At 38.1% G+C, this 20,165-nt stretch overlaps 1 protein-coding gene and 1 pseudogene across 1 annotated transcript; one reads left to right on the top strand and one right to left on the bottom strand.

Moving 5' to 3' along the window:
* Positions 1 to 406: 406 nt before the first annotated feature.
* LOC117012221 (transgelin-2-like) lies at positions 407 to 7,727 on the bottom strand (annotated as a pseudogene).
* On the top strand, positions 7,508 to 15,950 carry CLDN12 (claudin 12). The gene is made up of 3 exons (XM_033088790.1): positions 7,508 to 7,631; positions 9,083 to 9,144; positions 14,458 to 15,950. The coding sequence occupies exon 3, from the start codon at positions 14,483 to 14,485 to the stop codon at positions 15,215 to 15,217; it is 735 nt and encodes a 244-aa protein (XP_032944681.1). The 5' UTR covers positions 7,508 to 7,631; positions 9,083 to 9,144; positions 14,458 to 14,482; the 3' UTR covers positions 15,218 to 15,950.
* The last annotated feature ends 4,215 nt before the right edge of the window (positions 15,951 to 20,165 follow it).

Below are 20,165 nucleotides of genomic sequence, written 5' to 3'. Positions count from 1 at the left end.
GGTGAGCCCAGTCCAGCTGTGGTAGGGGTGGCAGTCGCCACAGGCCCCTCCCTATAAAGTAAGTCCCCGTAGCCACAGCTGTAGGCAAGGCATACCAGGGCGCCAAAAAAATAAATGTATACACATGACTTGTATTCATTTTTTGTTATCAGTGTATATTATTACAATTTTAATACAGTTTTTTCCTTTCTTAATATGTGTACATTTTTTTCTGGCACCCTCATGTATAATTTTATTTTATGTTATATATATATATATATATACACACACACGTATTTTATACGTATACAAACACACATACACACACACACCTTGGAGGTATATATACCCAAGGGGGGTGTGTGTGTGTGTGTGTGTGTGTGTGTGTGTATCTATAAGAGAGGGCAGGGGCAGATCTGGGGGCGGATCAGAGGGTCTGGCATGGCATCCTGCAGCCGGTCATGCCTCCCTGAGATGCCCCACGGTTGGTGCCTACCTGCAACCCAATCACGTTCTTGCCCTCTTGCAGCATGTTGTCGGAGGGGTTCCAAGGGTTCTCCTTGGAGTTCATAGGAAACCCGTTGGGATTCCCCAGAGAAAAGCCCATCGTCCCGGGCTACTGCCAGCCCACCCGAGTTCATCATTGTCCACTGCACACAGGCCATGTTCTTTCCTTCCCACAGGTTCACAGTCTGGAAGATGGTGGTGGTGGTGACACTGTAGCGCTCAGCTGCTCGCGGGAACAGAGACCTGCTCCATCTGCTTGAAGGCCATGATGCAGGCCTGGGTCTTCTTCAGTGGGGCCTGCCACTCAGGATACAGTCCATCCTTGACTCGGTTCTGGAAGTTCTCAGAACTTCCCACATCCCTGCGGCACTGGGTGGTGAGCCACTGGATCAGGATTTGCTCCAGGTCTGCATCAAATTCAATCTTCTACTGCGCCTCCCAGCTCAGGTTGTAGGCAGGTCCCAAGTTGGCCGTTCTGAAGGGTGGTGGTGACTGCTGAACCTTGGGCAGGGCGGAGAGCGCGCACTCTGCGTGGGGCTGCAGGGAAGTATATTATCTCTTTTAAACACACACTATATTGCCTCCTGGTCATTTATTAATTCTAAATTGGGTGGTGGGTATTCTGGGGTTTTTTAAAAACCTTTTTGAAAGTCTGAAATATTTTATCATTTTAAAACTTTTGCCTTACAAAGTTTATACCTTGAGAAGTAAGCCATTTAGATACCCATAGCTGACAAAATGTTGGCAGACAGAATGCTATAATTTTTACTAAAACGTTAAACAAGAAGAAAAAATAAACATCTATTTTTTTTCCTTAAAGAGATATTTCAGAGAAGCATTTTGTTTTGTGATTGGAGCTTGGCAAGTAGATGGAAAGTATCAGAGGAGTCTCTTCTTTTGAGTGGGTGTCACAAGCCAGCTGAAGGAAAAGAAAAATCAAACAGGTAACAGAAATGAGAAAAGGAGAGGAAAGGGAAAGAAAAGTATGTATGTTGGAAAGTTGTAGTATTTATTTCCCTGTGGATAACTCAGGAATAACAGGTGGGGTTATTGCCTCAGTTGGCCATCATAAGGATGAAAAATCCGGGGGCAATTTCAACTACCATTTCTGATCATAACAAATCTCTAATTTTCAATTTTTTTCTGTTTCTCATTATATGACAGTTACTTAATAATTGCTGGGTACTTGGAAGACTTCAGAGAAAATAATCACTTTTGTATATATTATTAGGTTCACAATAGGAATTAAATCTAAGATATCCAGATACTAAGCTAGGTGAAGCATTGCTATTATCTGAATCATGTCCTTTGAAATACTTGGAATTTGAAGAACAGGATATGCAATGTATATTATAACTAATTTTGGAGCAATATATGGCAGTAATTTTCTACTTATTTTGGAAAATCAGAGTACACGAAAGTTGAAAGTGAAGGACAAAAGCTTTTTTTTGTTCATGGCACATATTTCAATATATTTTTCTGAAATATATCTAATATCTTCTGAACAGTGCCTTCATTTTCTTATTTGTTATCAAACATTATTATTGGTATTATTTCTGCATAAAAGGTTTTAAGAAGACCATGGTATAATTTTCGTATATTAAGAAAAAGGATATGATTATAAAGCTAAAATTTACCTTTAGTTTTATTTGTGTATGGTTTGCTACAAATTAAGGGAGATTAAAAATATTTTAAATCAAGAGCAGACATTGAGTAAAAAATTTTATGATTTAGGATGGATTTGAAACATGATTAAATGACAGAGAAAATAAAAGCCCTGGTCAACCAAATCCTAATTGGGGTGGGAATGGAAATAAGACTACTATATCATAGTTGAGCTTCGGTTTCAAAAACAAATCTTTCTATGATCTGGTACTACTTTGGGATCAAGAGAAACTGTAAGAAGAATATAATAAGCATAAATGGCCTTTCCTATAAGAATATGAACCAAAAAAAAAAAAAATCACCTGTTTTAAAGAACCACTAATGTCATAATGTCAAATTTGTAATACATTCATCAAAAATTGAACATACAGGTTTCTCCTTAAAAACTGAGTTAAAAATAGCGGTGGCGGGAGGAGTGGGTAATAGGCATGGTAAAAGACAGAGACCTGAGTGCAATTAAAAGTAAACAACTTGGGTTATCCTATCTAAGCCAATTTTTCTGTACAATCCCCTCCCCTTTTCACTAGTAACTTTGTTAAAGAATATTTGAAACAAGTGCTTTCATCCTACCTATTTTATAGTAAATCACAAATTTCTAACAGTTTTTTTAATTGAGCTATAATTGCATTTAACACTATATCAGCTTCAGGTGTACAACATAATGATTAGATATTTGTATACACTGTGAAATGATCACCACAGGAAGTATAGTTAATACCCGTCACTATACAGTTTCAAAACAATTTTTTTCTCGTGACGTGGACTTCTCAGATCTAGTCTCTTAGCAACTAGCAAATATGCAATACAGTATTGTTAACTATAGTCACCATGCTGTCCATTACATCCCCATGACTTACTTATTTTGTAACTGGAAGTTTGTACCTTTTGACCCCTTCACCCATTTCACTCACCTCTGGCAACCACCATTCTATTCTCTGTATCTGAGTGCTTGACTTTTTTTGTTTGTTTGTTTTTTGTTTTACATTCCACGTATAAATGAGATCATATAGTATTTGTCTTTCTCTAACTACACTTAGCATAATGCCCTCAAGGACCATCCATGTTGAAAGTATCAAGATTGCCTAACAGTTTTTAAAGTGACACCTCTCTACTTGATTTATCCAGAACCTTCTTCTCTTATTTCCTATATTAGTTTGCTAAGGCTACCATAACAAAGTAGCATAAACTGAATACTTGACCAAATTCCTTGTCTCACAGTTGTGGAAGCTAGAAGTCAGAGGTTACTTCTGACCACAGAGTTGAGTCCTTTTGAGTGCTTTAAGAGAGAACCTGTTCCATATCACTTGTAGTCTTTGGAGTTCCTTGACTTTTAGAAGTATCACCCCAATTTCTGTTTTCATCTTCACTTGGTGTGTAGTTGTTTCCAAATTTACCCTTTTTATAAGGAAGCTAGTCATGGACTAAGGCTCACCCCAATGACCTCTTTGTAACTTGATTAACTCTGTAAAGACCCCATCTCCAAATAAGATTACATCTTGAGGTATATTGAGGGGGTTAGGATTTCAACATAGAAATTTTTCAGGGACACGTTTAATCCATAACACTTCCCTATGTTTCTCTCTACACTTCCTAACTGTACTTCCCAACTTCCCACTTAATAGATGATGTTATCTATTATTTTTTATTTGAGTCTTCTTTCTCCAGAAAATAAGTTATGGAGCTTTTATTAATCTATATTTATTCTATATTTGTTGAATTTCCATGGAAATACTATGGTGATATATGATTAACATGAAAAGGAAACACAATGTCCAAGTTAGTTTATAATTTAGGGTTGATGTATGTAGTTTAGAGAAGATACAAATATTCAGAAAAGAAGGAAGGTAGGTAGGATTTGAGTGGGCAAAGAAGATAGTAAGGGGCCATTCCAAATTCAAGAATAGCTTCAGTGAGCATTTAGGGTATGTAAAGCATTAGGGGCAGAAATCCAAAAATTCTGAGTCTGGAAAGTTCTGAACGGTGACAGCAACCTTTTAGGAAGATCTACCACCTAGTACTTGACTCAGGGCAAATTATTGAACCTCTCTGCATCTCAGTTTCTTTGTTATTACTATTGGGTTATTGTGATTAAATTAGATAATCCATGAAGAAGTGCTTGGTACATAAATATTTAATGTTATCTATTATTTTTAAATTGACTAATATATGTAAAGAAATTGTTGCATGTGTCTTAATGTGAGAAGAGAGGGATTAAATAGGACTGTGACAATTCTTTGTAGTGAATAAGTGGCAAATGGATATTTCAAAGGACGAAATCAGAGGATATGGTTCCTAATTTGAATAAAAGGTATGAAGAAAATATCAAAGAAGCTAAGAAATAAAGAAGATAAACCACTGACAAAGTAAGGAATGATAGAAGACATAACAGGTATAAGTTGTATTTGGAGAGTGCTAAGACTGAAGTAGTAATAGCAGTTAACCATAATGAACTGATAATTAGAAATAGTTCTAACTTATGGAAAGTCTTGGCCAGAGATGTGGATTTGGGGAAGAAAACAGGTTGCCCTCTGATGAGGTTTTTATTGACAGAGCAGGCGTAAGAACAGAAACTTTTGGTAATTGGGGAGTGGAGAAGAGGAAGTGAAACCAACAGATAGACAGGGAACTAATCAGATAAACTCGAAGAGAAGTGGAAATGTTGGTGTTTTCAAATCCAAGTAAGAAGAATTTAGGGGTAAAAAGAGATGTTCAGAATTGTGCAGTGTGGACCTAAAGGGGGTAGAAGAGAATTAGGACCAAAAAGATGCCTTTGGATTCAACCAGAAAGAGGTTATAGTGACTGTGGAAGGCATAATAATGGTCTCCTAAGATGTCTTCATCCTCATCTCCAGAATCTGTGACTTCATGTTCCATACATGGCTGGGGGTGTTAAGGTTACCAATCAGAAGACTACAAAATAAAGAAATTATTCTGGATGATCTGGATGAGTCAAATGTAATCACAAAGATTCTTAAAAGATGGAAAAGGGAGGCAGAAGAATGTTAGAGTGATGAGATTTAGATAAGAAAGACTTGACTGGCTATCGCTGGGTTTGAAGATAAAAGGAGGCCACAAGCCAAGGAATGTCAGCATCCCCAGGAAGCTGGAGAAGGCAAGGTAACTGAGCCTGGCCTGGAGCCTCCAGAAGAAATGCAGCCCTGCTGACACCTTGATTTTAGCCCAGTGAGACCCATTTCAGATTACTGACCTCCAGAACTTTAAGATAATATATTTGTGGTGTTTTAAGCCACTGAGTTTATGGTAATTTGTTTACAGCAGCAATAGGAAACTAATACAGTAATCAAATGGGAATCTTTGTAGAATTTGGGTGGTGGTATATTGCAGTGAATTTGTTTTGCCTTATTCCTTAAAGAATCTTTTGAAAAAAAAATTGGAAAGCCAGGATTAATTGTCGATCTAAAGTCTTACCTAAAGTACTTCTGAGAATGATATTTCAATATTCTAGTCACACTAAAGCATGTAAGATTTTGTTCCACATTTGCTATACCAAAGGCAGGTTAACCATAGACCTGAACTTGATCAATAAATCTAGAAATAGGACTTTTTCCCCTTCCTTTTTCAGCTGTTATTTAAAAAATTATAATCAATTACCTACTTCGTATATATTCCAGCTAAAGTCTGCTAACCAGGTAGTATTCATTAGTAATAAGGAAATAAATTATAAAATGATTGTACACAGCTATTTGATTCAATTCAGTTTTATAGATGAGAGAACTGAAGTGAGTTATTCTGTATTACATTGCCATCATTCGTCCTCTATTGCCAGAGTGACTGGAGCCCAAAGCCCATCTATACCCAGAGATCCTTTTACCACCCAAATGCTATCTCTCTTTCTCATTATTACATTTCTAGGTCTGGCTTTGGGATTGGATTGCTTCTGGTCTTAGATAAACATCCATCCACTGAAGTATGGCAGATGAGAAGGTGCTAGCAGTGGACGATAGTAGCCTCTCCCCCTTTTTCCATAACTAACAAATAGTCCAATTGCTACTAGAGCAACACAAAATGGAAAATGGTAATAGCAAACATGTATAGTCCTTACTGTGTATTAGACATGGTTGTAAATTTCTGTATGTAATTTGTTTAATCCTCACCATAATTTTTTGATGTAAATGATTATTGCAGATGAGATCCTGAGGCACAGAGAGTTTACTTAAATTGCCCAAGGTCACACAGGGTCAGGGTGGGATAGGGATGGATGCCATCCTTTACTTTTGTTTAAAACTATGATGCTTTTTCTCAAACTTTTTATTTTGAAAAATTTCAAAGGTACAGAGAATTTGAATAGTACAATGACCATCCATATACTTACTCTCTCTAGATTCAAAATTATCAACATTTGCCACATTTACTTTATTTCTACTTTGTGTGTGTGTGTGTGTGTGTGTGTGTGTGTGTATGTGTGTTCGTTTGAAAGTAGGCATGACACTTTAGCATCCTTTATGTAAAAAAAATAAAAGATCACTCCTATATAAGACTTATGAATCCTTTATTTTAATTCAGATGTTCAGGACTAAAACAAGACTTCACATTTAAGAGAAGCCACAAAAAAATGGACAGGACAGTTGAAATTGTGTGGGAGAGTAGTGAGATCAGATATCTAATGGCTCGTTAAGTGCTCAGCACTTTGCCTATATTAAGTCCCTTAATTTTCAAGACAACCCTATGATGTTGGTAATCTTATCCTCATCTTCCAGATAACCTCCGAGAAAGGTAACCTGCTCAAGGCCACCCGACTAAGACCTACGAGAGCCCATTATAAACCTAGGCAGTTAAATATATATTTAAAAAAAATTGAAGGATGCTGATGTGTCATGATGCCTACTACTTTCAAATGATCACACACACATACAGAGAGATAAGATGAATGTAGCCAATGTTGACAATTGTTGAATCTAGAAGGTAAGTTTATGGGTGTTCATTGTATTATTCAAACTCTCTGCACCTTTGAAAATTTTCAAAATAAATTCTAGAGTTTGAGCTCTTTTCCCCTTTGTGCCTTTGATAAATACTTTGTGGGAAAAAAAGTATTTAAGGATTTTTGCTAACAAACCTTATAGGCAAGTTACATTTAGTGGGAAATATTTACGTGGGTACCCAACTCAAAACTAATTTCAGTTTTTTGTCGTTGAACTTTTTTTTTTTTTTTTTTTTTTTTTTTTTAAGGCCTATAACCCAAATGTAAAAGGAACTGAAGGTGCATCAGGAATGGGGGAGGTGGGAGAAAGGCGGGAGGTGGTCGCAGGATGTTGCTGCGGCTGGCGTCCCAGTGGATTCTGGGAATTGTAGTCTCATTAATACAGGGCATTCCCTTTTTAGGGCTTCGGGAGAACCTGACTAGGTTCCCAGAAGCCTCCGGTGCGCCTCGCTGGGAACGCACTTCCTGGGACGCTGAGAGGGAGACGCTGTAAGAGGCTCCTCAGTGTGGGCGAGTAAAATGCCTTGGATGTGAGAAACAGGTAGGTGTGGTAACGAATGTTCCGATTTCTGGGTCTTTTACCTAAGTAGTTGAGAATTTTGTGTAAAATAGCAAACTCGAGGTCAATGAGGGACATTGAAAAATGCTGACCACATTTGTGGACATGGAAATTGAATGAGGAAAGGTATTTGACACAGCTTTAGAAATTTATTTTGCACACAGGCGTATGGAAATGTCGAGGTGTCCTGCCGGCCCAGCGACGGGCTTGGCGCCGGGCTGGCCGGGTGTGCTCTGTGCAACTGCAAGTTGCTATTTTTGAATCACCAGCTGCTGGTGGTTGTATAATGATGATCTGCTCGTGGTTCAAACCCACTCACTGGAGCGCGATGGGCTTGTTTTGAGAGGGTGAACAGTCACTGTTGTGGTCTCTTTCCATTGGCTCTAACCAGGAGAACTCCCTCCACCCTCCTTTTCCTTTCTTTCTGCCGCCTCTGGTGCTCCTAAGGACACTTCTCTGAGGGAGGGAGAGGAGAGGAGAGGAGAGGAGGGGAGGGAAAGGGAGGGGAGAAGAGGGAGAGTGGGTTGCCCTCGAAACTTGGTTTGCTTTCCTCTGAAGCCCTCGTTCTGTTAGGGGCCTTGGAAGGGGGCCGTCACCACGTTAGAGAAAGGCCAGACTCTGACCCCACTTAAAATAATTGCTCAGAGACCACAGGGTGTGTTTTTATTTGTAAAACGATTTCCTTAACTTTGGAATGAGGAATTATGCTTGATACCAACTCAAGAAACATATTTAGAAAAGAAAAATAATTTGAAATCTCTTTTGTGCAGACTGTCCGACATTCTACCTAGTGAGGATAATAGGGCTAGTGATAAAAGCCTTAGTCCAGGAAGTTCTCAGACGTTTACAAGTTTTCATTCTCATGCTACTTGTTGAGATAAATAGTATTTAAAGAGGAAGTTGCTGATGCTTAAAAAGGATATATGGAAACATTTAAATGGCAGGTTGAGCCACTGGTGGAACGCTAAACTCAAAGAAGCATTCTAGTTGCAAATTTTAGAATGTACAACTGCAGATAAACTTCGCCTAGTATTATATCCTTTAAAAAAATATAAAAGAAACATAATGAGTTTCTTTTACTTCCAAGACAACTAACTGCACAGTGTTTCCTCCACCCTCTTTATTCTTTCACGATAGTCATGAAGAGGATCTAAAAAATTCATTAAATATTGCTAATTAATTTTTCAAGACAGAAAAGTGATTTTTATCCTTATTTCTCCTATCTTGCCAAATCATAAAATGAGAGTTAATTTTTCTTTTGTATGTTACAAATAATGTTTGAATTTAAGAATAAACTGCCTTTAAAAAAACTTACTGCCCACCTTTTTTGGTATAACGTTGGTTTTAGATGATTCCTAATTATTCCATGTGAATTCAAATTGAGTTTTAAAGAAGTATTGTATTAACTTGGGGCATTTTTCTTATTTCTTTAGGCCCAGATCATTTCTTCTAAGTTGATTAAAGTTGTTTTAGAACTATTCAAGTACCTCAAAGAGTAAGTACATCCTTTGATTATGTTATATTTCTCTTTTTGCTGCCAGATATCAGATGGTACGTTTTTCTCTTGTTTGACAAATGGAGTTACAGGACAGACCTCCCTTGGGAATGAGTGATGACCTACAGTTCCTAAGAAAACCCAAATTATAGGTAGAAGGGACTGCTATTGTTACCATCAAAAATTAATATAGCTGCTGTTACATATGTTCTCATGCAGCAATTCCTCGGAATTGTCCCTGAAAAAATGTATAGTAATGTGTCTGAATTCCTAAAGCCCTTAGTCACTATTCCTGCTCCAAACTTCTTTGAATTCTATTCAAAACCACAGAACAGATATCCTTTTGAAAATATTTTTTATTTGAAATGATATCTTTGGTAACCTTTCATTGTGTACCAAATTTTATCCATCTACTTCTCTGAAAGTCATTATGGAATGGATAGTCAAATAACAAATACGAAGCTGTTGTTGTGAAACAGAGTCCTTATTTGATTTGGTCAGTAACAACTCCAAAGAGAATGCTCTGTCATTATTGTTAAATGACCATAATCATCTGTGGTTGTTTGCTGAGAGTTCAGAAGAAAAGCATGTTCCTAGCTAATGAAAGTGAATAATCCTACTAATAATCATTAGAAACTTAAATTTCTGACCTTATTTGGTTTTACAAAGAGCTTTACTAGTCACGCTCTCGCAACTACCTAGGGGGACATTTTACAGATGAGTATTCGAGGTTCAGAGGACATAGGTGTCTTGTCCAGTTTGTAAATGGTAAGCTAGGGCTGGCATTTGGGTCTTTGGTCTCTTGGGCTTCAATATCAAGCTGCCTCTCAGATGGAAATGACAAGCCCACACATCTGTATGTAGGACCCATCTCAAGGCTGTCGCCCTACTAGTGTTCATGAGTGCTCCTCAGATTTGTTGAAGTGTGTTCCTAGCCTTGCACATTTTTCACCCCCTAATAAGTGATTTTCATGTGGCAAAAAGTTGTTTGTTTTCCCCCATTGCTATCTTAAAAAAGAAAATATAAATACAACTATAGTAAATTATTTAGCTTTGATAAGCAAACAATTTGATATGTTAATTAGTGTTAATGAAGAGGGGTATATCCAATATATAACATACTTAATAAGTTGAAAACACAAGAAACAACACAGTCATAATTGACCACGGTGGAACTTAATCAGTGTTGCCAAACTTAGATATTTCTAGAAGCATGATTTGTATGTGAATACCTGGGAATTGCTTCATTTTGTTGGGAAGTTTTTAGGGGAAGAAAATGAACTTTGTTTTAAAAAATGGGAGAGACTTTGCCAATAAAGAGGAAAGCAGGGGCACTGTCTCGAAGCAGCTTGGAGGCCTCAGAACACAGGATATGAATGAATGGGACTGTTGTTAATAGAGCATATTTATTACTTTTTGTATCCTGACCATACTCGTAGACCTTTCATTTGTTTGTTCATTCATTTAATAATAATTGAGTGCCTTCTATGCTCCAGTGTTGGACACAGTGAATAAAACAGAAGGCTCTCTGTCTTCCTGGCATTCAGAGTCTGGTGGGAAAGATAAATACTGAACAAGGAATTATGAGCACAATCGCTGTTATCAAAGAAAAAATACAGAGGTGCTTCCAGAACATATAACTAGGGGCAGAGGAAGATTACAAGAAGGGGAAAGGAGAGCCAGGTTTAGCGCCAGGAAACCAGAAACTGAAATAATAGATATATGTTAGCTAAGCAAAGAATAGGATGGGATTAAGAAAGTTCTAGGAGGAAGACTAGCATGAGGAAAAGTGCTTAGCCAAATTAAAGAGAATATTTGAGAAGTTAAAAGAAAAGTAGTACAGCTATATAGACTGTAGTAGGTAAGGTGAGAGAGTGAAACATAAGGACTCACAATGGAAAATTTATCAGGAACCACATAGTGGGATTTGAACTTTAGAAATTTTATTCTGTGGGAAATAAGAAATCACTGAATGGTAAGAAATGTAGTGAAATGATCTGATTTGCGTGTGAAAAAAATCCTGGATTCAATAGTGTAGCACAGGAGTAGAGGCCTTTTTACCCTTTCAATACGAACAGACCCTAACCTAAGAATCAGCATTAATCTTATAGTTTTAAATCACTAAACATACTCCTTCTCCCAACTATCCCTGTAAAATGTTACTTCATCCCTCTCGTGGGATATAGACTTACCAAATCTTATGTGTACGGAGTTAAGAATGGCATAAAAAGTAAAGCAGCCAAGGAAAGTTACAAAGAGCAAGGGCAATTTCAGCATTAAGACAGAAATTTAGCTAAAGAATTGGGGTTAATTGGTATTTCCCTTCTGAAAAAATGCCGTGATGTCCTTGTTGGCTCTGTTAAGTAGGACTTTTAGTCAGTCGCTGGTATCTGAGCTAAGTCTGCTTCCATCTAAAGCAAGTTCAGGGGATTGATGTATTGATTTGAAACAGAATAAATTTGAACACACACTACTGAAATATTGACTCATCCCTGTTTATTAGTGTCGTTTGATAATTCTATAGGCTAAGAACTAAAGGAATTTATTCATAATAAAGTCATCCTGATCTTCTCATTCCATTTGCATTTTAGGACTCTGGTACAGGGCAATTTGATTGGAAAAGTCTGTTACATTGATATTCCCAAGTATCTGTCCCCTACCTCTGAAAGCAGGAAGGAATTAGGGTTGGATTAGGACTGAGTAGGTTATCTGAAGGAGTTCAGAAGCTTTGAAAGAAACAGCGGGATCCTTTTTCTTACGTCTTTACAACTTTGATCCAATCATCATTATGTTTCATTGCTCAGTCTTTCTCTAACCCTGGATGATGCATATTTTTATGAACAGGTACCGTGTTGGTTCACTTTGCTTAATACCTAACAATAATCACTTGATATGTAGTAATTATACAACTCATTCACTGTCAGCACTTTGAGTTCTTATAACACAGCATATTCTTTCCCCCGGTCTGACTGTTAACACACTGGGGCAAGGTCCAGATCTCAGTCGCCTCAGTGTCCCTCTAGGGCCTAACACAGTGCTTTGCATGTGCTAGATACTCAGTAAATACCTACTGAAGGAAGGACAGCTTAGTAATGGCAACCTCCGTGTCCAAGTCTACATTATTGATAGCCTACCTTTGTGAGTTACAGTAGTCTCAGCACAGGGCCCAGCACTCATTTATTTAAATATTCCTTGAATGACTTGGTTGCCAGGCAGTTTGTATACACAGGCAAGACTTGTGTGCTATGCAAACTGGCTACAGTGTATGGGGGAGACAGGTAAATGAACAGACACCAACAGGAAGCTGAATTTTGGCACATGACCTTATTTAGTAGCCTTTTCCAGTATAAATATCCCCAAACCTCCACCAGTTTCCATTGCTGGACCAAGGTGGTTGGTTGCTAAAATTAAGCATGACAGTATTTTACCCCCAGTTTGCACGAAAAAAATAAATTAGGACTATAATTCCTTTGTTTTGTTTTTATCCATATTATTTTCTTAAACTTTGCTCTTTTGTTAATATTGACAGAAGACAACATGATAAACCAGTAGTAAAATTAATGGAGAAACTTAGAACTAATTATGCTTAACTTGAGGACTTTAAAAAATGGTCACTTGTGCTTAAACTGATTTTATATTATACATTTATATATGTATGTGTATATAGGTATGTACACATACCTATATATTTTCTGCAAGTAAAATTATTCCTAGTTTATATGATTACATTAAATATACAAATACATTGCTTTTTAAAAAGCATAGTGCCTTCCATTCAAACACATTTGATCAAGTCCTAACCCTGTTTCGTAGCATTTTGGTCATGGTCTTCTTTCTGACCCCTGAACTCCTGGGACTGCTACTCCACCATCTCAGTAGATAATATTTGACTCTGCAAAGGATGATGGGTTCTCTAAACCTGTACTGTATCCAAAAATAAGAATATTCTCACCCTTGCCCCTTTGTCATGATCTGAGAGAAGTAAATGTGCCACCTTATTAAAGTAGTCTTTTCTGTTAGTAGAAGGCAGAGAAAATATTTGAATGGTGTTTGGAGAGTGAGTTTCAAACTTTTGAAGAAATTAAAACTGAATAAAATACTGGTTTTTATAGTTTGTCATATACAGAAAAAGAACACAGCCTTTTAATTTGGTTGAGAGAAAGACCTGGCTACTTTTCTTCTTTTCCTTAGAATAGCATTAATAGAAATAGGTTGTTGTTATTTTAGAAGTCTTTTGCATTCATCTTATATGAGCAGTAATGGTATAATAACCAATAACCAATAGTATAATAACCTGCAAAGCATGCAAGTCATCTTGAATCAGCCAGGAAGTAGCTGAGCAGAATAATTTCAGGGACCTTTATTCTCGTCTTTTCATTTGACTACCTCATTGGAGAGGAGTCCATATATGTTTTGTAATTTTCCATTATGCTTAGTGTATAAGAATGAAATGTGTGCTTTTTCTTATTTACCATTTATTCAACGAATGTTTTTTGAACTGCTCCAGTATGCCAAACACTGAACTGGCCAGAATACTAAGAAGTAGTTAACACTTGCATTGCACTTACAATGGGCCATGTGTGTTTTAAGCACTTGACATTATATTAACTCATTGACTACTTAGAACAACCCTGTGAGGTGGACACTTATTTTTCCCATTTTACAGATGAGAAAAATGAGGCACAGAGAACTTCTGTAGCTGACCCAAAGTCGCTCTGCTAGTGAGTGAGGAAGTGGGGTTTAGAACCCAAGCCGTCTGGCTCAGTGTCTGCCCTCAGCCCCGCTGCTGTCCTGTAGTACTTCTTTCCCTACACTTCTGTCTTTTATGAGCCGCCCACACTTCAGCTTTGTGCTACTCTAGTTTTATATTTGCATGGGTATTTGAGGCTGAATTTGTGTTTGTCGTTGATAAGTGCTCTGACCCTGTGTATTTGAGTGCCTGACACATGAAAATACTTAATATACGTATGTTGAATGAGTGATTATTAACAACAAGGAGAATTTCAGATGTGATGTTAAGAGAATTTGAAATTCTTCTGGTCGTTCTTCTGATTTGCTGTGAAGAAAAATACTCCACGTGTAAAGGCTTCAGTTGACCAGTCGGTGGTAACCAAGCGCATGTGTGTGCTCCTGTTCTCTGAGGTACCACACACCTGGGTTTACATATGTTCATATTGTACATGCGGAGGATACAGGACAGAATTTCCTCTTCTCGTTGACATCATTCATTGTGTTGTCAGTCAACAAACACCCTTTCTACTCTGCTCTCCTATTGTCCCCTGATGATTTGTACTCTTGTGTGTCACCCCCTAGTCGGACCGACAGTACTGCACCTGCCATGGGCTGTCGGGATGTGCACGCAGCCACGGTCCTCTCCTTCCTGTGTGGAATTGCCTCGGTAGCAGGCCTCTTTGCAGGGACTCTGCTTCCCAACTGGAGAAAATTACGGCTGATCACATTCAACAAAAATGAGAAGAACCTGACGGTTTACACAGGCCTGTGGGTGAAGTGTGCCCGATACGATGGGAGCAGTGACTGCCTGATGTACGACACCACCTGGTACTCGTCGGTTGACCAGCTTGACCTGCGGGTCCTGCAGTTTGCCCTGCCCCTCAGCATCCTGATCGCAGTGGGCGCCCTGCTGCTCTGCCTGATTGGAATGTGCAACACGGCCTTCAGGTCCTCGGTGCCCAACATCAAACTGGCCAAGTGTCTGGTCAACAGCGCGGGCTGCCACCTGGTGGCCGGCCTGCTGTTTTTCCTGGCGGGGACTGTGAGCCTCTCCCCATCCATCTGGGTCTTCTTTTATAACGTCCATCTGAACAGGAAGTTCGAGCCAGTCTTTACATTTGACTATGCAGTGTACGTCACCATTGCTAGTGCTGGGGGCCTGTTTATGACTTCCCTTCTGCTGTTTGTTTGGTATTGTGCATGCAAAGCTTTGCCTTCCCCTTTCTGGCAACCACTATACTCCCACCCACCCAGTGTGCACACTTACTCGCAGCCCTATTCATCGCGCTCCCGCCTCTCTGCCATCGAAATCGACATTCCAGTGGTTTCCCACACCACCTAATGGAGAAACCGTTGTTAAAGAACACCTTTAGCCTCACGTTTCCCTTGTACAAGGAGCTGTTTTGGACCAGTATACATTTTCCTTTATTTCTGACCAGTCTACGAAGCCAAATTTATATGTCCTGGTAGAATGAAGTGCTGCTAGTTTTTATGAAAAGTGCATTGTTTTAAATGTGAAGCATTCCTTTTATCGTGCTTTTTATACTAGGAGAATTTTTAACCTCCACATTGACATCTGATCAGTTATTCAAGTGGAAAGGACCTGTGTCTCAGTTGACGTGATTTACAGCAACATGGTAGTGTAAAAACAAATGATGGCTAAGAGAAGCTACTGTATATGATCTTTATGAATATTTCAGAATGTGTGTTGTCCTTTTTCTCTAATACTTTAAATCGGTAAAAAAAAAAATAGGGGGGCAATTTCAAATATAAGAAACTTCTTTCAGGTAAGGGTAGTATCTTAACAGTAGTTGTTTTACCATCTTACGGCTGTGACTTTTCTTCTCTCTCGGGGCTGATTGTATTAAATAGAGTTTGGTATTTTGAAGATTACTGTCTTTTGTGAGTTCCTTCTACCTCACGCCAGTGTTTAAAAATAAAATGCATTTTAAGTGATGTCAGAGAATAAGCCTAACATTTTAAATATCTATTAGTATGGAGAACATTTAACATAATTTTAAAAGTTGATGAGTCTATAAATTGTATTACTGGAGTTAAAATGTGCCATGTGATGAAATGCTTTGAGGCAGAAAAACCTTTTTTCCCCCCAGATAACATCCACCAAGTGGTACTCATGCCTACGTATAATCTTAGTGACTGAGAGAAAAAAGAAAGGGGCCCAAGTGGTTTGTTCTCTTGTAGACAGTGGTAGGGAACAAGCATCTGTTCTTCAGTGACACACATCAGAGATTCACTCTGGTGCCTGCCTTTTGGGTGATGGGTGAGGTAAGATGTGGCTTCACCATGACCACATTCACCCTTGATTCCATTTCTGCCACCATCACTGAGTATTTCCTTGAGCATGTAACTTTGCCCAACACTTTAGCAGATGCTATAGAGGATAGATGAAAAGTATGAGACCTGGGTCCATCCGCTAAGAAATTTAAATTTAATAGAGAAGGTCAAACTGTTATCTAACAATTAGGGAACAGTCTGACTTCATGGGTAGCTGGTTTTAATTGCTTAGTCATTGATCCAGGAATATATTTCAACCAGAGACATGGGTTTCTGGCAGACAGGCTTGTTGTATAATGCCAGCAATATTCTGGAACCTAGAAATGCAATTCATTGGATCTTTTAGAGCACCGACCTTTGCCTGGAAACTCTTAATGGCACGACATCAGATTCGTGAGAATGGGCAACAGTGGTAGAGAAATTAGATTGTTCACTTTCACCTCTGAAAGTACGATGACGTATTGAAGAGGGAGTATTTAAAATCTCCCTTCCAGTGGGCTAACATTTAGATGAAACCATGTTAACACTGAGAGGAATACTTAGAAATTCAGGGATATAGGGTCTTTACCCTTGTGAATGTGAGCTGCTTACTTAATTGGTGTAATTTGCTGCACATCAGTACTATGTTCATAACGATTTTGTTGTGTTAACCATGACAGATTTCACAAACAGCTAGTTGCATGGTAAACAGAGTATTATGTCTCTTTGCATTTCTGAGTATGATTCTGGTACTTCTGTCGATGTAAGTGGTACTTTTTTCCCCCTCCTAATTCTAACACTAGTTTATGTATATAGCAAATAAATCCAGGTGTATAATTTCTAAGTGACGTCAGAAGAAAGCATGCACGACTGGTTTTTTAGTTATATATAGCTCCTGATTTCCTTTACTTCCATTCCTTTTAACTCTTCTCAGATTGAGCTGAGTCTTGATCATTCCATGGTGATGGCAGGTAGAAATTTGAGATTAATATTAATTTCCCCCTTTGCTAATTAATTTCATTCCCCTCTCTCACTGTCCAGAAGTGTCAAGAATTCCACCATCCTCCTGTTCTTTGTATAAACATTGTTAAAAGTAGACTCAACTATTAATGTCAGTTTTCAGTCCATGGGATCATAAATATAAATGTAAAGCTTTTCCTACGTGAATCTTTTGGATTCTTTTCATAATCTGTAGCCTTAAATGAATATTTTATTATAGATTTACTAGACAAAAGAAACAGCTGTTTTCCCTTATTGTCTTTAATATTTCAGATTTGCTATCATTAGTTATTCTTGAAAGCCATCAAAGAAAAGCAAGTATTTACAGTTTTTTTTTTGTTTTGTTTTGTTTTTGTAACTTTTGAGCATTCATCAGGCTATCATTGAGATAGGGGATCTTCTTTTGTTCTTACAAGCTATTAATGTTAATGGCCTTTTATAGAAGCCAGCTTGAAAAACAACTTTAAATGTGGTATGATGCACCAGATTTGGTTTATCCAGATGTGGGAGAAAAGAACCCTAAGTTTATTTTACATGTAAATATACACTGTAACAGATAATATGTTTGTTGTAAGCTGCAGTGTAAAACCTCGATAAAACTGTACTGTACTTCTTGATGTTATTAAAAGATGTATTTTTACAAGTTTCTGTTTCTGTCCTCATTTTCCTCAATGCTTTAAGGTGAAATATTTTGAGAAGTGTTTCTCAAATATACGTAAATCGAAGAAGACACAGCCCCATTTAAAGCTCCATGGAATAGCAGTTAGAAAGGAATGGAAAACTGGATTTATTATTTCAGAAGCAGCAAGACTCTTTATCCATTTCTAAGAGTGGTCTTAGGAGTTTACTGGGCTGTGTTAACATTCCACGAAAAAGCGCTAAATGGAGTCAATGTGCCAGATTTGCCTTATCAATGAAGTTTTCTAATGGTCTGTGATTTTGGAGATTGGGATTTATCAAGTGGTTAAGTAGGAGGAATTTCCTTACTCTGAAGAATTTGAGATTTCCATGAGAAGTGGTCCTGACAGGTAAGTCACCTTAAAATGTCTGAAACCTGGGATGCACTTTCCGTTTTTTGGATTTCAGCCTCCTGGGGGTAGTTCTCTCATGAACACACGGTACCTTACATTGGAAATCCAAGCTGCTTCACGCTGGGCATCCACAGCTGATGATGCTAACACACCACAATCCAGACTCGGCCTCGCAGTTTGGCAGGCTCCCTGAGGGTGACTAAATGCTAGAGAATCCCTTCATACTAATCAAATTGACAAGAGACTTATTTACTAGCCAGAAATGAGAAATACAGATTACTTGCAATTGCTATCCAAGACGAGTTTTTAAAAATATACCCTACACATTTCCTTGGAGGAAAAACTGATTCCAGCCCTGGGAAAGGAAAGTACAAGATGAGCCTGGCACATGTTCTTCCAGAAAGTAAGGAAATGCTCAAAGAATGACGGAGACTTACCAAGTTACGTAGTATGTGCCAGCTTGAAGAGGTTCCCACTGGCCAAATCTGGGAAACCTCAGCATCAAAATAAAGAATCAGTTGGTTATAACCCATGGAAGAAAGCAAAAATCCATGTGTTCATACTGATATAAATAAGTGGGGAAGAAAGAAAAGCTGTTTATTACAATAAAATACCAAGTAATAGGGGAAAAACATGGAGTTAGGTTAGGAAGACATCAGTAAACTTAAAACTAGTTGGTGAAAGTTTGATGAAAAACAGGATACTTATGTAATCACAAAATACTCCACAAATTACTGAATAATTTCAGTGGAAAAAATAGTGACTTTACGAGTATAGTGGATAAACTTGGCAGACACAGCCTTAACTGAGTGTTCATCACCAATAATAAGACAAACCAACATGCAACTCCTGTTATGCAGTGAGAAGGCCACACTGTTGCTTTTGTGGTATTTCCATTTAAAATACATATCTTGAAACTAATCTTGAGGAAATGCGCAGCTTGTCAGTTTCATTTTTGCTTTATGATTCTTTCTCTCTCCTGATCTCAGACCTCTTCATTTTTGTAGAAAAGCATAAAAACTTACAGATGAAGTTCTCTCCAAAGTATAAAATAACTTTTAGGAGGGATTTTGAAGAGCTTTTGTCAGGCCTTCTGTCCTGAAAACCTAAAAAGGAAAGGTCCCTATGGAAGAGATATAAATCAAAGTCACAAGACCACAGAACTCGATGGAATCTTAATTAGCTGTCCCATTTCCATTGATTAGCAATATCTTCAATCCTACAGGTTAGTCTAAAGACTCTCTTCCCTCACTTCCTGTCCCCACTTTGGAGGAAGCTTTCTAGAAGGTCACTCTCCCTGTACTTGCTCACCACCCTCCAGCCCAGGAAGGTTCTGTGTCAGTGCCATGAAATACCAGAAAACCTCACCGCAGGACTGTGGAGAAAAAGCACAGCTATAGCCTGCCTGGTATTCATACCCAAATCTGCTATTAACGGGGATTTGGGCTAGTTTGTTGTATTTTGTTTGGAAGTATACCAACATTCCAGACTGTTCTATAAAAGAAATTCTGCAAATGTTGAGGAAGAAAGTAAGATGGTGGATGAGGAAAGAAGAGAAAATTTTCTGTATTTTTGTATGAAAAACCCAGTGTGACTAGGTCCTGTTAGCAAGAGGCTAGTAATCATGATTTTGAGTGGTTCTTGTTCACTAAAATCCTCTGTAGAAAGACAGTATATATTCCAGTCTCCAGGGTTTTGCTTTATAGAAAAAGGTAGCAGCTTCTCATTAAGTAAAGTCATTATTGATACTTTAAAAAACATTTTTATTAAAAAATATAGCTAACATGCAATATTATATCAGTTTCAGGTGTACACTATACCATATTTCCCCAAAAATAAGACCTAGCCGGACAATCAGCTAGCTCTAATGCGTCTTTTGGAGCAAAACTTAATGTAAGACCCAGTATTATATAAGTCCGGGTCTTATAATTCTAAGAGAGGAGGGAGGAGGACTTATCTGCCTTTGCGGGCCTTGATTTTCTTCAG

This window comes from Rhinolophus ferrumequinum, chromosome 20 (assembly GCF_004115265.2).
Source record: "Rhinolophus ferrumequinum isolate MPI-CBG mRhiFer1 chromosome 20, mRhiFer1_v1.p, whole genome shotgun sequence".
Taxonomy (NCBI): domain Eukaryota; kingdom Metazoa; phylum Chordata; class Mammalia; order Chiroptera; family Rhinolophidae; genus Rhinolophus; species Rhinolophus ferrumequinum.
This window is presented reverse-complemented; position numbering and strand designations above follow the sequence as displayed.